Source organism: Sebastes umbrosus, chromosome 20, assembly GCF_015220745.1.
Source record: "Sebastes umbrosus isolate fSebUmb1 chromosome 20, fSebUmb1.pri, whole genome shotgun sequence".
NCBI lineage: Eukaryota > Metazoa > Chordata > Actinopteri > Perciformes > Sebastidae > Sebastes > Sebastes umbrosus.
The window spans coordinates 14750169-14772982 of NC_051288.1; the positions used below are offsets into that span (position 1 = coordinate 14750169).

General features: G+C 40.1%; 1 protein-coding gene across 8 annotated transcripts in view; it reads right to left on the reverse strand.

Moving 5' to 3' along the window:
* Nucleotides 1-22814, reverse strand: part of plce1 (phospholipase C, epsilon 1) — a 96398-nt gene that overhangs the window by 28461 nt on the left and 45123 nt on the right. For all 8 annotated transcript variants that reach the window (XM_037754320.1, XM_037754319.1, XM_037754318.1 and 5 more), the window contains exons 6-13: nt 21334-21521; nt 20049-20191; nt 6745-6899; nt 6449-6616; nt 799-944; nt 523-670; nt 283-393; nt 86-195 (exon numbers count right to left, since the gene is read on the reverse strand). In XM_037754320.1, coding sequence (XP_037610248.1) covers nt 86-195; nt 283-393; nt 523-670; nt 799-944; nt 6449-6616; nt 6745-6899; nt 20049-20191; nt 21334-21521 — 1169 coding nt within the window. The remainder of the gene's footprint in view (nt 1-85; nt 196-282; nt 394-522; nt 671-798; nt 945-6448; nt 6617-6744; nt 6900-20048; nt 20192-21333; nt 21522-22814) is intronic.

The following is a 22814-nucleotide window of genomic DNA, read 5'->3' on the forward strand; positions in this document are numbered from 1 at the left end:
TGGGAAGTGAAGCAGAGAGACTCTTGCTGTGTCACTTCATAGTCTTTACATTTTAAAAAAACACATTTTCAAGGCTGTAGCGTACCTGATAATCTGGAGGATGTTGCTGACGGTAGCTTCTTTCTCTGGCACGTGTAGTCCGTCTGGACCTGACCGCGACGTGAAGTTGTGCTGGCCGCTGTAGTCGGATACAAACTGAAGAGAGGACGACAGACGAATTAATTCTTACTTGCTTGAGTCAGTTATATGAGATGTGTGTATGCTTATGAGTGTTTATTGTACCTCTATTGAGTCCTCTGGGTTAGCTAGAGGTGGTTTGAGGCTGATGATGCTTGCTGTCCCGTCTAACGCATCACTCAGCTCCTTCAGAAAAACCCCACAGAATGGCACCACCTTTGGTGTAGGGACAGGACAGAGAAACACACATCCCATTATGGCTTATGACTAAAAAAATAAATGTGAAATATTATAGTGACACATGACAAATAAGCCCATTACATTCCTGAATAAACAGCAACCCACCTTGCATCCTGGGATATTGAGAGCTCTGGTCACAACCTTCTTGTACTCAGAAGAAGACTCGTGCTGAGCCATGGCGTCCTTTAGGCTCCTCATGGCCTCGATGTCCGACTGGTCCATGAACTGCCACATCTTCAGCACCTTGCGGGACCTGGAGCACAAAGACAAGTCAGTTGGTGAAACGTGAGATTTTGTGCGAGTGTGAGCAGATACACAAATTTAATCTGTAAGTACAGTATGTGAGCATATTTGAGTGAGCGTCTGTGCGTGCTTTAACACCTGAGTCCAGCCAGGAACTCCATGACGCCGTTGTAGTTTCCCATGTTCCAACAGCATTTAGCGACGTGGACCAGGTAGGAGAAAACTTCTCTCTTCTCTTCCATGGACCCTGCTGTCAGGATCAACCACGTCACCCACGAACTCACCTGTTGATAAACAGGTTTACATATAATATTACTAATATTCACTATCACAATTAACGGTACAGTGTGTAGGATTTGGCGAAATCTACTGTGCAGATTGCAACCAACTGAGTACTCCTCCGCTCACTCCTCCCTTTCCAAGACTGCGATAACGTGAGCCGCCAGCTTTATCACCCAATAACTCAGCACAGTAAAGACACTCTTCATGAAACTAACATGACTAACAAACGGCCATAAAATGTTTCTGGATTATCCGTTTATCAGAATTCAATTTATACCCATATTTAATATTAATACATATTTTTACAGAAAACATGAGCCCCACCTCGCGATAATATATCTGTCTATGGTGCACATAGCTGCGTGAAAATGTTTATATCTATTTAAACATACAGTATATAATAGTGGACATTTCTGTGCTTCATGTGCTTCATGGATGACTTGTAAGTGTGTTAGTGTGTTATTACGAGGCGGCTACAGAAACTCTTTATTGTGTGTGGTCTCACTTGTGCTCAAAGTCTGATATGGCAAGCTGTTGCTAAAGTAATGTATGCACAGCACCATGTCAGCTGGCCACACACACACACACACACACACAGATCAGATATGTATCGGCTGCCCTCTGTCTCTTCGCTGACTGCCCTCCAGCACGCGCAAAAACACAGAGATGGAAGAAGCAGATATGTATCAGGGTCAGCTTCCTTTCAAATTCTCTAACACACACACACACACACAATACAGGAAAAGATCCGATTTCAATCTGGCTGCCTCTTGCTCACTAGTGTCTCTGTGCGTTAAAGCCTCATGAATGTATTCTCACACACACACACACACACACACACACACACACACACACACACACACACACACACTGAAACTCCCTAACCCCCTTGCAGGCGGTAAAAACATCCCCCTGGCCCAGAGATCTATTACTGGGTTATGTAAGAATCTGTAAAGCCCACCACAGTCTGACTTCACAGGGACTAAATAAAGCCACAAACACACACACATACACACTCCAAAAAACAGTACTCAGTTTCACATGTAGAGTTTGAGGTTGTGATGAAACACTCATGATGGTGAAATGTGATGTTTTTTTTGTCACCTCTGACCTCTAAGTGGATTCATTCACAAGCAAGCACAGAAATCATACGCAACACATGCAACCAAACCCCCCTGCCTATGTACAGAACACGGAACCACTAACATACACTAGGTATGAGACCGTGCATACTCACATATCAACCTCAGGCACATACAGTATATAAACACACACACAGTATATACAGACATCTGAGATATGAGCTTCTACATACACATACCTCTACAGTCTTTGATCAAATGCTCCACTTTTAAAAAAGCTGAGGGTCATAATTTCAAACTCACTTGTGGGTTAATAGTGTTATGATTTGTTAAGTCTCACATTTTTCTCCCTATCCAATATGAGCGAAAGCACACCAAGTTTATGCATTCCTCCTGTGTGATAGAAGCAGGGCATGAGGAGGGCTGAGGGGTTGGGAAAGGTTACTGTGAAAATATAATCCATCTCAGAGAGTTAAGTGTCTCCTCTAAGCTGCACCTCTTTATTTGCTCAAACTGAGAAGCATGAAAAGATAAAACTTAAGTTAAAGTTGCACGTGTATCGATACACGGACGTCAAGTATCGACCTTTTATTATGTCAATTATTTACCTCTTAACAACCCCGGGGGTCCGGACGCTATTCTGTCTGTCAGAGGAAGTAGCAGGCTCAGTTTTAAAGCTAGAGTGAAGATACTGGTGTCATATGAAACTAGAAAACCTAAGGAATCCATTGATATCAACCAATACTCAATGGCATGTCAGGTTAGCTTGTCGGGAAAAACGGTATCTGTGAAAACGGTATCTTATTAGATGAAATACATGTTGACAAAATGCATAATTTGCAGTTGAAAATAGGTAATAAATTGCAATATATCTTGTCTCAATACTCAGCATATCGCAAAATGTTCGTATCGTGGGGCCTCTGGTGATTTCCACCCTGACAAATCCTCTAAAATGTATTTATGCAGTTGAGTGGAACTAAATGTAATTGAGATTCAAATTTATTCTTAACCTTGACCGGTTGAGAAAACAAACCTCACCACAAAAATGTATTTAGTTAGTTGTTCTCATTATTTTCCTCAGCATATGGAGTTTAACCATTATGTCCTGGAATTGCAGATGTTCAAATTCCCTGTACAGAAAGTCACTCCTGGAGCTGGCAAGGATGCAGCTTCTTGCTCTCTTATGCTTCAGTTGTGCTAGAATCTACTGTATACGGCTTTCTGACAAAACAACCCTGCTGCCCTACAGCCTCTTATCTGTTACTCCCCTGCTCCGTGCGTGCCAGGATGTGCACGCCTTGCGTGAAAATCTGCAATCAGTCACTTCTAGCGTTATAACATAGAGCGGAGCCCTTGTCAGCGTCTGGGTTGAATTACAGTCGCCATCTGAAACACTCTGACCGTGTGTGCAAAGTGGCTTTTTGAACCGCAACAGATCGAGGCGTTTTACAGAGTTGGCATCTCTTCTGATATTCCAGATAGCAAAAGTGTGTACTCGGTGTTGTATATGACAGATAATAGACAGGATATGAAGATATATTTATATAGAGAGAGAGAGCGTGGCAAAGGAAGAGCAGAAAAGAGCAAACAAGAGCAGACGGGAGTACGGTAAAACAAACTAAAGTCGTGCAAATGTTTCCTCAAACAGCAGCCTCCCTTACATACATAGCATAGGTGTTATCAATAGCAGTTTGACAATGTCTAACACACACACACATACTACACACAGAACCGGAGCTAGGTACAAACTGATCCCCCCTTTGATGTTTGTGTATGTGTCTATCTGTCTGGCCGTCTGTCTGTCTCCATTTGTGCCCGTGTTATTAGTTGAACTATGAGGGTCACTTTCTCCTTGATACATGAATTACACAACCAAGGTTGACAAAGAACTATGACAAAGTCAACGCACGAACACATACTCGTCCCGTCAAAACTAAACACTCCGGACAGACACAGAGGGGCCCAAACTTCTCAGCCTTCCCTGCCTCCAAAGTCCAAATATTCTCTTGCCGTGCGATCCTTTTTAAATCCTTGAAATCCTTGAAAATGAACAGAATCGAAACCATTAGATACTTGGGAAAATTTGATTTAAACTTACAAAATGTTCTCTGTCAAGTGTGAGGAAAGAAATCAGACCCTGAAGCTAATAATGTAACATCTCAAAAACTGTGGATCCAGACCGGTCCCATGTAGAGAATTGCTGCGTCTGAAATTATGTACTTTTGTGTGAATTAGGGCTGTCAAAGTTAATGCGATAATAACACAATAACGCAAATTTGTTTTAACGGCACTAATTTCTTAAACGCATAAACGCAACTTGCGATTTTTTGGTTGTAGCAGGCTCAGTTTTAAAGCTAGAGTGCAGAGGCATCAAATGAAACTACAAAAAACCTAAGGAATCCATTGGTACCAACCATGTCATCCTAGCTTGTCGCAAAGGAGGATAAATACCGCTTCACATTTACGCTAAATTTTGGCGAGGAAAAACTGGCATGGCCATTTTCAAATTGGTCCCTTGACCTCTGACCTCAAGATATGTGAATGAAAATGGGTTCTATGGGTACCCACGAGTCTCCCCTTTACAGACATGCCCACTTTATGATAATCACATGCAGTTTGGGGCAAGTCATAGTCAAGTCAACACACTGACACACTGACAGCTGTTGTTGCCTGTTGAGCTTGAGTTTGCCATGTTATGATTTGAGCATATTTTCTTATGCTAAATGCAGTACCTGTGAGGGTTTCTGGACAATATTTGTCATTGTTTTGTGTTGTTAAATGATTTCCAATAATACATACATATATACATTTGCATAAAGCAAGCATATTTGACCACTCCCATGTTGATAAGAGTATTAAATACTTGAAAAATCTCCCTTTAAGGTACATTTTGAACAGATTGCGAAGAATTTGCGATTAATCGCGATTAACTGTACAATAAATTGCGATTAAATATTTGAATTGATTGACAGCCCTATTTTAAATACTTGAAAATATTCTATTTGAGACCAAAACCCAGTAAAGAATAAGTTACGGTAACTAGAGCTGCAACTTAACTATTTCCATAACCAATTAATCCAGCGATTATTTTCTCAATTAATCAAATTGTTTGATATTAATAAAGTTCCTGAGCCCAAAGTGACATCTTAAATGTCTTGTTTTGTTGAACCAACAGGCAAAAAACAATGATTTTCAGCTTACAAACACAGAAGACTAAAAAAAATTGAAAATATAAGTAACGAATTTTGCTTAAAAATGCTTAAATTAACTGATCAAAATAGTTGGTGATTCATTGTTTGATTAATCAACTAATCGTTTCAGCTCGATTCTTAACGGGGCCAACAATGGTTTGTTTGAGTTGGTAAAGAGTAAAAGTAGAAAGTGCCTTATGAAGAAGAAAACACTGAGGAAAGCTGATTCAAACGCGGACAAAGCTCAGATAGAATACTCAGACTGTATCTCATCTTCTTCATGGAGCACCGCGATTTGAAGCAGCTTCATCGTGTCTTCACTGTTGTCATTTGACTCGTGTTCCATTGTGCCCATATATGGCTACAGTGCACATTCGATTTTTTGTGCGTGTCTCTCTTCTCTTGCTGACTTAAATGAAAACCAGCTGATGTGAGAGGCATGCAACTTAAAGATGACATCATCGTTTCCAATCAATCTCGCCCTCTCTCGCTTTCTCTGTCTCAGCAGTACAAAGTTGTGATTGTTTATTCTCGAAGTCACTCACCATAAAAGACACAAGACAGGGGAGAGTAACGCCAGCCAACTTACACCACCGCGAGTGTGAGTGTGTGTGTGTGTGTGTGTGTGTGTGTGTGTGCATCAATCATGAGCTGATAAGTTGGTATGACTCGCACGGCAAATACCGCAACGCAGATCCAGCTGAAGGAAAACACAATTACTGCTCCGCTATGCTTTTCAACCTTTCACATTCATGTCATATCGCAATGCACGCATTTTCACTGTCTCCGATGACGTCATTAAGGGGAGGTCACCGAGGGGCACTCGAGCACTGTTTTCTATCAATATTTTCCAAATAGTTAAGTCTTTCAACATGAATAACATCTCTATAAGGTCTTGTTTAAAATGTTGTTCAAGTCATTCAGGAGTTGCACCATTAACATAGTTTCGCTGATTAGCATCAAGTGACTTCATCCAGACTTAAATCCTGTAGTAAAAACTGAGCTGGTGAGATAAAAGGCTGACAAGGTTGCTATGATGAATCGCAGCCTTTAAAAAGCCTTAAAGGTCACACCAAAAAAAGTGTAAAACATGTGGATGTTAAGTTTGAAGTAGAGTTGAAACAATTAGTCGATCGCCAGAAAATGAATCTGCAACTACTTTGATAATCGATTGTATGTGTGTGAGAGAGAGAAAGTCAATAAATAGGTTTTTCATAAAACCAGACTCCTCACCTCATTGAACCGCGCCACCAGGTCCTCCACAGCGTTGCTTCGCTGAGCACTCTGGGTAGGCATGGCGGGCACGGACAGCGAGGCCTTGAGGTTTGGGTGGCGTTTGGTTTGACACTCGGGGCTGCCCAGGTCTCGAGAGAGGAAACAGAGGTAGTCCAAGGGAAAGACCTGCAGGAAAGAACAAGTTGAGGGAATTACTATTACTGCCAGCTCAGAAATAAACTCTACTTTTCCTCTTGTGATGCTCATAATAAAAATATTGTTTTTGTCCCAGATATGTGTTTGTGTCCTCCCACCCGTTGGTAAAGCTGCTGCTCTTGCTCGGTGAGGATGCAGGCGATCTCCTCGGGGAACTGGACAAGGTGGCGCACCTCCGCCAGCTCCTTACTGATCCCACTGACGCTGGGAGGAAGAGAGCCGCTGCTGATCATATTGTTGGCCAACTGACGCTCTGGATGGATGGATACAAACAGACAGAAAAAGAGACTTTTACATTACTGATCCTTCTTTTTCACATGCCATATGTATCATCATAAAATCAGAGTGAGAGAGATGAAGAGAAGGAGGACGAGAGAGAAGTGTTAATGGACGGAAAGAGGAGAGAATGAGTTGCTTTCACGAGAATCAAGAGCACAAGGAAAGCAGAGGCTGCTGTTGCTCATATGAGAAATGGAAGAAGAACAGAAAGGGATTAAAAATGAGACATTCTGATGTTTCCCTTTCACCATAAAAAGTTTTAAGCCTCATTGAAATGTGCATCTCTCTTTCAGGATTAACCTGAATGCCTCAAGTCTTCTGCTCCATCAGTCCCTGCATACCACATGCCCTCCAACCCTGGACCAGCCGAGAGAAGCCTGCACACTTCCACCGACCCCTCCAGAAGTAAACAGCATTGATCACCTGCCAGTTCCTGTGTTTGGATTTCAGTTGGGTCCATTAGTCTGTCTGTTTACACACAAACCTGTCCTCATCTCCGCTAACAAAGGACTAATGGACAGTTTCTGCACTGGTGCTGGAGCTGCCAGGTACACATACTGTACATTGTCGGGATGAATGCCACATAAACTAACAAGCCTTTTTCCACCGCGGGAGCTTTTCCAGGAATCGTTTGAGGGACTCCCTGCGTTTTGATCGCAGAAATGTGCAGAACTTATTCTAGTTACTGGGAAATGTTTTCTACAACCCAAAAAAGCCCCCTCTTCTGAGTCGAGGTGAGGTTTCCAATACTGAATGTTACTGACTGGTCAAACCCAAGCCACGACACTGCACCTTTACACAAGAGCTGCAAAGATTGATTGATTGAAGTCAGTTTAGCAGTTTAGTGTGTAAAACAAATGAGTAATAGAATATTTATAGTACTTTTCCATGAAGGCAAGGTGATGTACATTAAATAGATTGAACACCAGGATTTAGACAGATCCCACCTGGTCACTGTCATACATACATACACGCAGAAACCTACCCACTCCCCTCCCGCAACCACAAACGTACAAAATGTGTCTGTGCATGCATACACATATGTGGACACACACTTAAAGGTTGTCCTTGGTAACCCTTGAGATGTGCAACAGGTAGCTATGGCAACAGCAGTGACTGCTCTGCGGGAGCAAAACTTGCTTATTTACACAGTTTGATTTGTGGATCCGGCCTCAGTACGTGTGTGTGTGTGTAAGAACATAGACAGACTGAGGATAAGAGAGAGCAAAGAAATGAGAAAAAAGGAAGGGAAAGAAGAAGAAAGTAAAGATTAAAAGACGTAAAATAAACTTTGAAAAACTGGAGGTTGTTTGAACAGAGAAAAGATCAGTGAAAATGAAGATAGAGGAACAGAGAGAGATTAAAGAAGAGAGACGGGAGAAGAGGACGGAGATGAGATAGAGAGGAAGTAAGGGATTAGTAGAATAAGTGGGAATTTTGTAGTTTACACTATACAAGCAGGTGTGATCTATCTGTCACAGTTAGAGAGACAGCGCAATCCACTGAATCCTTTAAATGTCCAACACAGAGACAAACTACAGGTTATGAACGATGGTTCGTTTTGCAGAGTTCAGAACCGGGACCACATTTTTCATTGAAATGTTTGCATTAAAAAAATTATTTGACTACTGAAAAAAAGGGAAAAGTGTTTCAGAGAGCCTGAGACTACTCTGAATATATGGGCCATTTCACACGAGCGCTAGAGATTATGTAGAAACAGCTGCAACTAAAAATGAAGAAAAATGTGGTATTTATCATACCACATAGTCAGCTCCTCTCTTTCTATTGCATGGAACAGGTATGAAAAATCCCATAAAAATATAATGAAGGGTTGTCTTTGCTCCTTGGCTTTCCATAAAATACACTTGTGTTAAATTGTTACATTTTAGTACACTTTAAAACTATCAAATCTTCCAGCTCTCAAGGATATGAGCAATATCTCCTCATCTCAGGCCCCAGAGCTGTTTTCACACGCTAACCTTTTGAAGTGGAAATGGAGACACCCTCAAATTAGTGATATGAATTTCATGGCGATCATTCATTTATTCATCCTTTAGACTGGGAAACACACCGGCAAACAAAAAGCTGCCAGACAAGGCAAGGACAAAAAAGGTCTTAAGAGATCCTGCAGAATTTATTAAAAGCAAATGTGCGTTGATACAGAAAACAGAAAACTATAACATGTTGACGATTCTCAAAAACATTTTTTTGTCAGAGCGATGTCTTCCAAATTAGAATCAATAGATAAAAAAATGTATTAGATTTGTTTTTCAACGTGCTTTATCATGTCTTATTCACATAACTTGTGCCTGCAAAGCTAGACACAAACTGTGCAATATTAGTACCGACAATAGATAACTGTGATGAACAAACACTGAAGACTGGATGGAGCGAGATCTTGGATTCCAGTGTGATAAGTGCATCTAATATAATCTGCTGTGGAGCCGTGAGAAAACGGCCTCTGACCCGTTACACATCCTAAACACTAGTTTGAGAAACACTGATGAGTAATATTGAACATGCAGCACTTCTGCTGTGAGACCGAGAGAACATGAACCCGGACTAATTGACCGTGATCTCCCTGTGATTTTTATGCATGGGTTTACTCATCTGTGTAATGCCTGCTGAATACAAATGCCCTGTGTGTGTGCGCGCTTGCATGTGTGTGTGTGTAATGGATCCTTCTCTAAATGCAGTGGCGGATGGAGTAGATTGGCTGAACATCCTTTCTTACCATTTTCATGACATTTCTGTTTTAACAAATAGCAAGCCATTAAGAGATCCAGGAAATACAGGTGTGTGTGTGTGTGTGTGGGGGTGGGTGTGAATTTTAGTGTTTCATGTGTGATGTCTGATCAAATTTCGTTCTCAACTAGGGATGTGATCAGGGGATGTTTAGAGGATTAGAGTTAGGGCTGTCCTGGGGCTGTGTCGCTGCATTACTACTGTACACACGCACTTCTACACATAACAAACAGCGATATCTGTCTGAGAATAACTTAGAATAATTAATGTTGAATATGAATAATGAATAATGTTGTAGAATTATTCCTTATTTCATGGGCTATTTTAGGATTTATACATTATTATTACATATTCATTAAAAAAAAAAGCAAAAAAACGAAGCATTCGGATACTGATTTGGAGGTCGATTACCATGGCAACGGTCGAAGCTCCGAAGCATTCGGGTCAGCCCTAGTTAGAGTACTGCATGTGAGACAATCTATTCAAATCAACTCTATGTTTATATACTATATGCATTATATATGAATTCCTATTTAAGTTTTGACCAATTTGTTGCTGCATTAAAAAGTGACACTTTAATTTTGAAGATTTTTTACCAAGTTGCTGGTGTGCACTTTATTATTTTAATAATTAATAACAATTCAGTAAATTTATATTTATGTATTTATTTGTTACATTTTGTTTTACAAAGTTAGGAAAGCGATGTTTGAGTCAAGCCTGATGTTGCCTTACACATAAAATAATGATCCCAGTCACTTCCACACAGTGAGGCATACAGCTTATTAACGAAACACTGGTATCGGATCGGTACTAAGTCAACCAATAACTGACTCATGGCCAATACTGTTTGACTGGAAAATCAATATGAAAGGTCAAATATTACACTGATTGAGGTTTTGTTTTGTTCATTAAGTAAATCACAAGGTATGTATACCAACCAAAGGAGAGGGAACCTTGAACATAGACCCTGCCGTCTTTCTTTCCCGGCCAAGTTCACTCACTCTCGCACACACTGTTCCCACAACCGTGTTTAGAGCTGATGACAACTTCCCCGCTGGAGTATGTAGGGCACTCTAACAGGTGCAGCACAAACAACATGACTCGGAGGACTGTTAAATTAGCCTTTTGAACCTATAAATATCATCATACATGCAAAACAATTTCTATTCAAAACATCAACAATCTTATTTTGTTTTCCAGTTTCGGGTGGGATATTAAATTGTCCTACACCACAATATTAACATCTGAATACCTGACCTACTGTAGTGTTGCATCACCATATCTCTGGAACACAATATATTTTGATTTGTTTCTAAATCTGTCAGAAATTGTTTAGAAAATACACGTAAGAAAATGTCTCTTTAAAACCTCTATTTAAATATAATAGATTATTATATAATTGAAAACAATAGTTCCTTGATTTGATTCCGTTGCATAAATAACATGCAGTAAACAGTAAATAACATCTGGTACCATCTACAGTAGTCCTTACTGGCACGCACACACATGAACGAGTAACCTCATACACACACACTTGTGTAAATAAAAATCAACAAGTAGTAGCAAACATCCAACACATGCACAGCAGCAAACATAAACATACAAAAAACAATAGTGTACTCGTAACACACAGACGCAGCCAAATACACAAGACACACAGCAGCAGCAGAAGCAGCAGAAGCAATAAACATTGATCTGTCTGACTGATGACAACACACGGTTCACATCACAGGGAGTTTCCCTCTTGGATCAGATGTGCACACAGAACCACGTGCAGACATAAATATAACATCTGGGTTCTTCTGACCTTTTCTTCATTAGTGCACAGGAGTACGACAAAAAACATGATATAGATAAGAAGTTCAGAAAGATTAAGCAAAAGGCTCCTTGTTATGAAATCAAAGGTCAAATTAGAGCATTGAATGAGTCATATAATTGAGTCAAGTGAAAGTAAATTAGAAGATTTAGAGACTTTAAAAGAAGCATGTCATACAAAATGTTTGCTTTGCACCATTCTAGGGCTGCAACTAACAATTATTTTCATTGTTGATTAATCTGTTGATTATTTTTCTCAATTGATTGATTAGTTATTTAGTGTATAAAATGGTGAAAGCTGTCGATCAGTGTTTCTCAAAGCTCAAGATGACGTCCTCAAATGTGTTGTTTTGTCCACAACTCAAAGATATTCAGTTTACTGTCATAGAGGAGTAAAGAAACCAGAAAACATTCACATTTTAGAAGCTGTAATCAGAGAATTTGGACTTTTGTTTTCTTAAAAAAAATACTCAAACTGATTAATCGATTATCAAAATAGTTGGCGATTAATTTATTGGTTGACAACTAATCAATTAATTGATTAATCTTTACAGCTCTACACTATTCTCTTCATATGAGAGGTATCAGGTCAAACTATACTGTGAATCTGCACTGGCAAACAGCTTGGCAAAAAAGAAAGTTTGACATGTACCAAATGAGTTCAGTGTCTCTGTGTAACTTCACAGTGACTTGATAGAAGTCAGATGCAACACACGGCCCATTCTGGTGCCTTTGTTTTTAACTGCGAGGTGCATTACTGTATCCTCAGAGACAAAACATATCCATATTAGCCACGTGTGGAATTCATTCTTAGGGTCAACTCAATGTGAAATGGCCCAGAGACCCTGAAATTCCTGACTGTCACTCCGTCAGGTTTCTGGTATGAAGGGGGCACAGTGCACAATACTTCCCTGGCCCAGCACGCGTTTTCCAAACTGCAGCATCATCCATCACATATTTAAATACAATGTCAAAGTTTTAAATTAAATTGCAATGTTACTGTCCTCTGCAGTATATACTAGATACAGGCGATCGCAGTGAGTCAGTGGGAAATGCGTTTTGAATTTACGAGTTCAAAAATCTTGAAATTCAAAATACAAAAGAAACCACACAAATCACAAAAGAACATGCCGGTCCAGTTGACCCTTACTTAAAAAGAACTTGAGTCACACTATGTAACAGAAAGCAAAACAAAATTAAAACCTTTCCCACTGAAAAAAAAAATAGATTGGACGTAACAGAACATGCACATTCTCAATTTGCACATAAAAAAACCTGAATGGAAACGTAGAAAATTCTAACAAATCTTGAAATATCGCAAAAACGTTTTTAAGTTTGGCTGAGGTGGAAAAGTTGGCGTATTGATAAAAGCAAAATGCGACAAAGAGAAACAGATTTAGCGAATAAATGATGACGTACATGAAACGTGACTTCAACATCCACTGAAGAGACATAAAATAAAGTCAGATTAAAACAGTCTCCTTATCGCGTCGCACAGATCTTATGTTACCTTTCTCATCTCAATACATGAGACAAACAAAAATGTCATATTTATATCGAGTTTTCTCCGTTGTTTTTCACCGTTTGAGGTTCGACTGGCGCGCTTACGTCATCTTGTTGCGTCCTCTTCTTCTGCAAGGGTATAACGTTTTTTTCCGACTGAAGAATTGGTGCCACCTACTGCTCATCTCGATGAACCAAGTCATAATAATCACGCTAGTAGATGGAAAAAAAGCATTAATCTGCATTTACTATTGCAGATTTTCTTAAAATTCGGCTAAAATTTGCGATACATTTGCATGGAAAACTGGCTATTGACATTTGATATGGTAAAACCTATATTAAAAAACATGAAAACACAGAATTTAAAGAGGATACAAATGGCACTTTAAGGTACAATTCAAGCACAAAAGACCAGAAGTCCTGCAAAACACACACACTGAAACTGTGAGTCTGCATTTGGCAACAATTACACAGCAAAAACAGAGAAGGTAACACCATGCACCAACTACACTTTCCACAGAGCTGGATTCTCCAGTTTTTAAAAATGACTCACAATGAAACTTTAGGAGTTAAGCAAGAAACTATCAACATCTATCACCACCAATAACCATTATATAACCAAACACCAAATTTGAATCTCACTTAATGTATTTCTTAAACACCCAGCTGAGCTAATTACTTGCCATGATAATCAGATTCCCTGATTACCATGTAAACAAATGGTTCAAGTGCTCTTTTTTTAATGAATTAAGTCCCCTTTGATTTCTCATATGCATAACAACTAAGTGCTGACCACACTAGAAAAACATACCTTTATCTCCAATTAACATATCCATAAAGACACTACATGTAAATACACACATATAGACGAACGTATTTCATATGTGTGCTGCTCAGTCAATGTCACAATGTCTCTCGGCTGTGTGAAGACACCGGCAGCAGCCCTACTGTAATAACTCACATTTCCCCTACTCACTGATCAGCTTGTAGTCCGTTCTGTTAGAGTGCTTCATGGTTGCTAGATGCAGCTGGCCGCTCTGCTTCCACACTGACAGCTCAGTGTCGGGGCGACCGAAGTACTCTTGTCCACATTTGAGCCGTCGGTCCCGTCTCTCCTGCAGCTGCTCTCTCTCTCTCTGGCTGTCTGCTCTAGCTCTCTCTCTCCCTTACTCAATTTTCCAACTCACGCTGTATCTTTGTCTATTGCTTCTCTCCTCTCACCTGGCTTCTCTCCGTTTCCTTATCAGCAACCAGTCCTTGCTCTCTCTCCTGACTAGATTCACTATTCCTTTCTCTCTCTCTCTCTCTCTCTTTCCCGCCCACTCTTCACTGACACCATACATAGTTCACAGCCATGCGCTAGAGTTAGACCAGCCAGACCATCCCACTGCACGAACACACACTGTCATAATTCACACACTCATATGGACAGACGATAGAACAGATCTTATCTCGGTCTTATTATACACAGAATCATTTAGCGGAAAAGTGCTGATTGTTCCTGAGGTGTTTACAGGATACTTCTCAATGAGTCTTTACTGTCTTTTAGTCTTTATTCAGCTACTGTATAGACCTTTTAAAACTTAACATAAATATGTAAATGAGCCCTTTTGTATTTCCTGTTGCAATGTTTGTTAATGCAGGAGCTGACAGGCAGTAAACTTGGACCAAAGCTGTTGAACAGAATGACAATAAAAATTTCTATAAGTGCGTGAAAAATTAGTTGATTAATTTTACCGAGACAAATATAATTGCCCATTTTGATAATTATTTAAGCCATTTATTAAGCAAAAATGCCATATCTTCTTGGGTCACAGCATCTCAAATGTGATAATTTGTTGCTTATCTCTATTTTATATCATTATACTTTAAACGTCTTTGGGTTTTAGACCGTTGAGTCCGACAAGACAAGCAACTTGACTCGTCATTTTGGGCTCTGGGAAACTGCGATGGGCACGAAATTCTGACATTTCACTAAAGAAAAAGCCCCAAAAAGTCCAGTCTGCTCTGATTGGTCAGCTGGCCCACTCTGTTGTGATTGGTTAACTGAACCAAACTCTCTGCTCCAGCTCCGCTATCAAGGTTGTTCGACTGTTATTTTGGTCAAAGTATTATCTTTGATTCCGCCAAAGCTAATGCACAAACATGGTATATTTGTACATTATATACTGAAAAAGTTTTGATAATTCAAAAGTGAAAAAAAAGAAAGAAATGTCACCATCCAGTCTAACCACGTATTTTTAGCAATTATGGCCATGTAAACAATATGTGCTCTTAAAATCCTTGAGACTTCCCTCCAGTTTGATTCCCCACCACATCTGCTTTCAATGCTGGCAGCCACACAATGTACAATGTAGACTGAGAGGAAGAGAGAAAAAGAAAGGAGGAGGAAGAAATGAAGAAAGAAACACCAATATTGAGCTGGAAGGATGGCAGCCTATTACTGAGCTGCCTACTTCCTTTCCAGCAGTACAGTAAATTGTGCTATAAAGGAAACGAGGTCAACACTCCCATTTACAGTTCACATGAGTATTGCTAAATCCCAGTGGTCTTTAGTAGAGTTGTTCTTTGTGCTTAAATAACTACAACTGTGTATACTTTGACAGTAAAGGAGGCAACGGGAGATGAAGGCACAGCTATATGACAGCTGTACAGCCATAGCTGTTTTTTGTTTAATTTTACCACGTTGTAATTGCTTTGTTGGTGTTGTTAGTGGCTTTATGGTGTCTTCAATATTGATTTCCTGCTTATAACTGCAATTTTTTTTTTTTTTGATAAATGGACTGTTTGTGTCTTGTGATTTTATTGATGTGATTTTATGGCTGCAACTAACGATTATTTTCATTGTTTATTAATCTGTTGGTTATTTTCTCAATTAATCGATTAGTTGTTTGCTCTATAAAATGTCAGAAAATGCTGAAAACTGTTGATTTGTGTTTCCCAAAGCCCAAGATGACGTCCTCAAGTCTTGTTTTGTCCACAACTCAAAGATATTCAGTTTACTGTCATATAGGAGTAAATAAACCAGAAAATATACACAGTTAAGATTCATTTTTACTTTTTTTTTTCTTCTTAAAAATTACTCAAACCAATTAATTGATTAGCAAAATAGTTGGAGATTAATTTAATAATTGACAACTATATCGATTAATCATTGTGGCTCTAAACAAGAATATGATAGATAACCTAATTAATGAATGAATTAATGAATATGATGTTTTGGTTTCTTCCAGGGCTGCAACTAACAATTACTGTCATTATCAATTAATCATTTGGTCTATGAATTGTCAGAAAATAATGAAAAAATTGCCATCATAACCTCGCAGAGCCCAAAGTGACATATTCAAAATCTATGCATTTTCACACATATTGCACTTTAGTGAAAACTACTCCTGCCAAAGCCTCAAACATCAGCAGTATTTAAGCTGACATCGACTGGGCGGGCATCAAACTTCAAACATTTTACAATGACAAGCTTCACGAAAGAAAAACAACTGCTTCTAATTACTGACATATTCAGCAGTGATTTATGTCCTCTCTATTTTTCAGTATCTCTGTGTTTAAGCAGCACACACACACACACACACACACACACACACACACACACACACACACACACACAACCTTGACCTTATGGTCTTACCCCGTTAACATTTATTTCCAACACCAGTATTTGTCTTTACAGGTGTCAATAGTTTACCCTCACAACAAAAGCCTGTCACTGACCCAGACATTGTGCCAACTCATCTCCAAAACGTTCCTCCTGACCTGCTGCTAAAACCAAATGACTGCCGCTATGCTGCAGAAAGACATAAGTCATTCGCATACATCAGAAGAAACAGCGAAATACTTTCAGATCATCAGGTCTAGAAAAACATTCAACCTCTCACCACTCACATTAAAAACTCTAAGAATACACCAAGGTTGGCCATGCGATTATCCTGGTAATCCTTGAGCCACTAGTTTGTTAAGTTGTACTTCCAGCCCCAGTTTTGCTACCACTGCCACTATACTGAATCTAGAATCAACACCTTGTTAGGACAGGATAGGATTTTGAACGACTCCATTGAAAATACGCAGTGGACAATCACTGAAAATGAAAAATGACACCTAAGTACCAACTGAATATCCCTCCAATCACATCTCCCTTTCCAAGACTGTGGTAACATGAGCTGCCGAGTCCGAAACCATGGTAACGCCATTCGCCTCGCTCAGAGGCCATCCTTAACATAATAACACTACTTTAAAATCAATGGAAGTCAGGCGGCTGCTGGCGGTACCACGGCTTTACACTCTGCGGCTCACGTTGCCGCAGTTTCACAAGCATGTCAGAGAACTACGGTGGCCTTCAGGTGACGTAAAAACATGAAAGTCTCTCTCTAGAGACAGTGTTCAGTTTGTCTGCCCTGGGCTACTGTAGAAATATAAAAGATGTACTGTAAAGAATATCCAGCATTTGTCAAACGTAACACCTGCTTTGTCAAATCACTGCTGGCATAAACATCTTTTACCTTGAGATATGCAATTACCACCACGATACAGGAAAAAAGTAGGTTTCATTCTTCTTTTCTTGCGTGTACAATACATGTGCATTTTCCCTTCAGGAAGAGGATGAAGGCGAAAAGAAATAAGGCGAGGAAATGTATGGAGAGAGAGAACATAACAGCTTTTCTATAGAGGTGACCCTCACCAGAGTGGATAAAAAAAAACACTCCTTCGATTTCCAGAGGACAGCGGTGGCACACTATGTTTCTAAAGCCCCATGTCTATTTCAAACAGTTTTGTGTAACAATTTCATACCTAAATTTGGTATGAAAAGCTAGCACACGCTGGTAAAAACTGAAAAGACTGACCTGAAAATGCATAATAGATCTCTCTATTCAATAGCTACAAGGAACATGCTGGTTCCAAGGTTGTTTGCGCAATAAAACAGACACAAGCACTTTGTCTGTTAAGGTAGAAAAGCCTTATACAAGCAGAGTCCATTTACAATTTACACTTGCTGCAAAGTTTTAGGGGTTTTTATGTTCTACTAAATAAAAAAAAAACATGTTGATTTTAAACTGAATTACACAAGTTAGATTGAGAAAAAGCTTTTTTTTTTACTAACGCATGAGAGTATAAGAGAGAGGTTGTTATGTTGAAACAACTGAAGAGAGGAACAACACCATAAATGGCAAGAAAGCAAGAAGCACTATCGAAATTCGAAACTTAAGTCAGACCTTCCCAACGCTTCACGATAATGAAATGTCTTTTATGACATTGATAATTACCTTCACCTCACAAACAGTGCCTTTTTGAACTATGCCTCATCTTAAAATGTCAGTTTTGGAGTCAGTTGGAAAAGATGTTTCTTGCTAAACAAAAAGACACTCGGCAACTGAATCAAAACTTTTAAAAACAGCAAAACTACAGTATATGTCTTTGTTACAGGGACATTCTGATCTCTGGAGACAGAAACTGTTTTCTATCTCTTGAAATGGCACAGCCACACAGGTGGTTTCCATGTAGGTGAAAAGGCAGATCAGAAACAGATAACATTTTAAAAACGCAACGACGTGGCTGAAGTCTTTTCTAAGGTAATGCTGATACGCAATATCTGGGTAGCTTTGGTGCAGGGGTTAGAGAGACAGAGAAAGTTAGACATGGAGTCTCTCATGCCTGTGTGTGTGCGTGTGTGTATATGTGTGTGTGTGTGCCTATGAAATCCTAGTCCTGCCAAGACTTCTAAGCTGCTATGTGTGCGCGTGTCTGGCTCTATTCTGTTTCCTGCAACACCCATTAGAACAGAACGCGCTGTCATGTTGAAGATATTTGCTGCAAGTGTGTGTGTGCGTGAATGTTTTTTCCCTCCGAAAGCTCGTCTGACAAAAAAATAAAGTTTTGTTATTAATATGATTAATATTAAAACAAGTCACAGAGAAACAAATACAAAAAAAAAAGCATGATTTTGTGTGTGCGTATGCGTGTGTGCGTGCGTCTCCTTGATCTCGCCAGAGACAGCCTGTCCCCTGGACCGAAGCCAGTGGAAATTAATGTCAGGATCGGCTTACATTTATGTCATACGTAACATCATTTTAGGGGAAGGTGGACAGACAGTTACCAGCTGAGCAACTGACCGACAACCCGGCTGGTTGGAAGATGAAGTCATGTCGAGAGTAAGAGACAAAAAGGGAGAGACAAAGAGGTGACATGCTACGTGCATGATGAGAATTTGTACATTTTCTTCGCCCTTTAATGTCTTTCTTAATGTATTTCAGGGACAGAGATAGCAGCTGCAACGTAGTTTAAGTACAATGAAAAGAAGGCATATAGTATGTGTGTGTGTTTGTTATGTAAAAAAAACACCCGAATAAATTAAAAATACCACTTCTGAGCTCTGAAGAGGAGCAGCGCAAGCACATTTGAAGTGCATATAACCTCTTTTCAAATGTTAAGACATAACCTGGTGTGTGTGTGTGCATGTGTGCATCAGTGTTGAGTGGACCCTGTGATGTCGGGAGGCTTTTTCTCCTTCTTCCTGTGAGTGTCTTGCACCACTTCAGCATTGTGTGTGCGTGTGTGTTTAAATTGGAGAATGGATTGGAGAAAGAGAGAGGGGAGGGGGGGGGGGGGGGGGGGGGTTGCGGAAGGACAGCAAAGGGAATAAAGAGGAAAGTAAGAAGGAAAGGGCAACCACTGGGATCAACTACAGACGTGCTTCTGCCGACCCAAAAACCCGCTGTGGATGAGGAACCATGTGGGAAAAGAGCAGAGAGGAAGAGGGAAGAGTGGAGCCGTAGACCACGGGGGAATAGTGGGAACCTTTTCTTCTCAAAAATCAAACAGATACAGCAGCTCTGCTTCACTTGTCATCAAATGCAGATGAACATATCTAGTATGCTGATTTTCATACTGGAATTTGGTGATGTATGATTGTTGTATGACGACAAATTTTACATAAGAGACAATAAATCTGTAGGCTAAAAAAAAATGGGGTTTGCACACTCAAACATACAAATAAACAAACCGTTTTCTATACATACACACCCACACTACTGTATAGTAGTATAACACCCACCTTTCAGCACGGCGTGGCTGTTGGGGGCCGGGAGCAGAGGGCAGGGCAGAGCGGAGCGGGCGCCGAGAGCTGCTGTGGCCTCTAGCAGGGCTCCGGTCAGCAGGGAACACACCGACGTCCTCTGACCACAAGCGCGATAAAACCTGGAAATAAAAATAACAAGTGAAAACACAGTTTAAATTTGCCTGTGATTCTAATCTGAATTGTGTAATGTCATGCCTAGTGTTGCAGCCAACTGTCTGTTCACTTGTTAGTATCTACAACTAGCATCAGGCCTAGCATCTACAGTATATGCAATATGAAAGCTTTATATTGATTTGTGGGGTGTGCATTGTGTTACTGTTGACATATGCAGTTTGACATGAGCATATGTCAACAGTAACAAATGCACATCCCAAAAGTCAATGTAAACTGTTGACATATGCTCATATGCTTGACAAAGCTTTACATTGACTTTTGGGGTGTGCATTTTTTTTACTGTTGACATATGCAGTTTGACATGAGCATGCTTTACCATACGTATGTTAAGTAAAGAAAACAAATCTTAATCTTCACGATTAATGCAGTCTAGCCCAAATTAACAATGCAATAACTTCAGCCATCTGATTAATTAATTACATAGATTCAAAGCCTTGAGTAAGGCTGCAAATAACTTTTTTTATCATTATTATTGTCAATTATCTGCTGGCTATTTTCTCAATTAATTGGTCAATGAAGTGTCATAAAATAAAGATGTTCAGTCTATAATCCTCGCTGCATATAGGGCATTTCTTTAGTGTCTTTATGTAACCAACACATGTTACAGCTGCTGTAAGTTTCAGCATCATTGTTTCCACTTTTAAGTTACTGTTAATCAGCTTCCTTTACTTAATCATCTAAATCAAAGGCTGGAGTGAATTGAAGTGAAACAAAACTACATTAGTTATCAAACAAAATCACATAGAACAGTCTAAATGTGTGTGATTTGGTTAAAGAGATACAGTATTTGGGGGGAATTTGTTTGTTTTGTCCCACAGAGTCAGAAACTAACAGACCTTTTTTATGTATTTGGTGTAGTTTGGTGAAGTTATGTCAAACAGCAATATTAGTGTACCTTCTTGGCTCAATTGTTGAGTGTGTATGGAATCAAATAACATAATCATGATCCAATAGGCATCCAGGAATTGAATGAAACTAAGCAAGTAAATAAAGAGGGGGTGAAGGGGTGCCTTTTTTTCGAAAGCTTTGTCTTTGAAAAACCCCGATCTAAATGTTTAACTGTTAATAACAAACAGTGGCTACAAACCTAAGTGGATGGGAAGGATGACAACACCAGGGATTGAGGCAGCGGTTCAGGTCCGGTCTGGCTGGGCCGGCGCCGACGGTGTGTGATGGCCAGCGAGACTCCCTGAGACACACGCATCCAGACAGCAGGAGCTTTTTGGCGGGATGAATCAGGCTGAGTTCCTCTCTGTCCTGCACATAGTTGTTAACCTGTTGAGACAGCCGTTGACAAATGGGTCACTTACTCACTTAAAATTAAGGTTATTTATATAAATAAAGGGTTCCAAGTGGTGAAGCCGATTCTGCTTTATCATCCTTAAAGTATGCATCAACAGAATAACTGAGATGAAAGAGCTTTCCCGGCAAACATTCACCTCATCCGGTGCTGTTTTTTTCACACTTCCAGGCTGTTATGTAACGTTTGAATCAGAGGTCATTGTCATCAGCTTCTCGGCTGTGGTCATTACAGGAAGCAATTTCCTCTCGGCGGAACAGAAATCAAAGCGTGAAAAGAAGGAATTAATAGAGAGAAATACCGCTGAGGCACATAATAGATAGGAAGAAAGGTGGGAAAGAGATCCAGACAGAAGGCATCAGAGTGAGACAGACATAGTGTACGTAGGTAGGTATATAGAGAGGCAGAATAACGGGGAGATGTAGAGGAAGAAGATGGGAGGCAAGAGAGAAAAGAAGAGATGTTACGGAGGAGTTTGAACCAAGCGAACGTTTTGACCTTAAAGAAAAGCCTCCTCCTCACTTTAGTTCACACTCTTCTTGGAACAAAATCCATCCGACATAAAAGGAAACACTTATCCAAAGCGGTTGACTTGCACTTTGTCCTTGAGTGAACCTGCAGTAGAGCTCTTCTGGCACAGATTTCAAAGAAAAGCCATTACGGCAACATTTTGTGGCACTCTGAGTGGGCGCTAATGCCTTCAGCAGGGGTGGATATTACAAAATTGAACAAAAATCGATGCTGGTGACAAAGTGGGGGGATGAATGGAATACAAGTTTAATGAGAAAATACAGCTTGGGTGTAATCGTCAATCAGCACTGCTTCATAATAATGGTAGGAGGAGGTAGATGAAGGCCATCACCTCCTCCAGGATTAATGTGTAAATTCTCAGAATTAAGTGAATCTGTGCTCTTTTAAAATATGTCCTGTTTGTATTAAGTACTCGCAGCGGCATGGCACAACACACACACACACACACGCAAACACACATAAAACACATCCCGCTACTTGTCTCAGTGGGATGGGTTTCCTGCATGGGGTGTAGGCCTAGCTGTTGTCAGATCTGGGCCATCCCGAGGGAAAGGAGACCGACCGGCCTGCACGTTTAGAGAGTGAGAGAGCCAGCGAGAGGGAGACGGAGAGAAAGGGTGAGACACGCACACTCCTTTTCTCTTTTGGTAACAAGCCAATTATGTGAGACCTACTGTATTGACCTGCATTCCTGCAACAAGCTTATTACAAGCTGTTGTTTCAGCAACATTATGAAA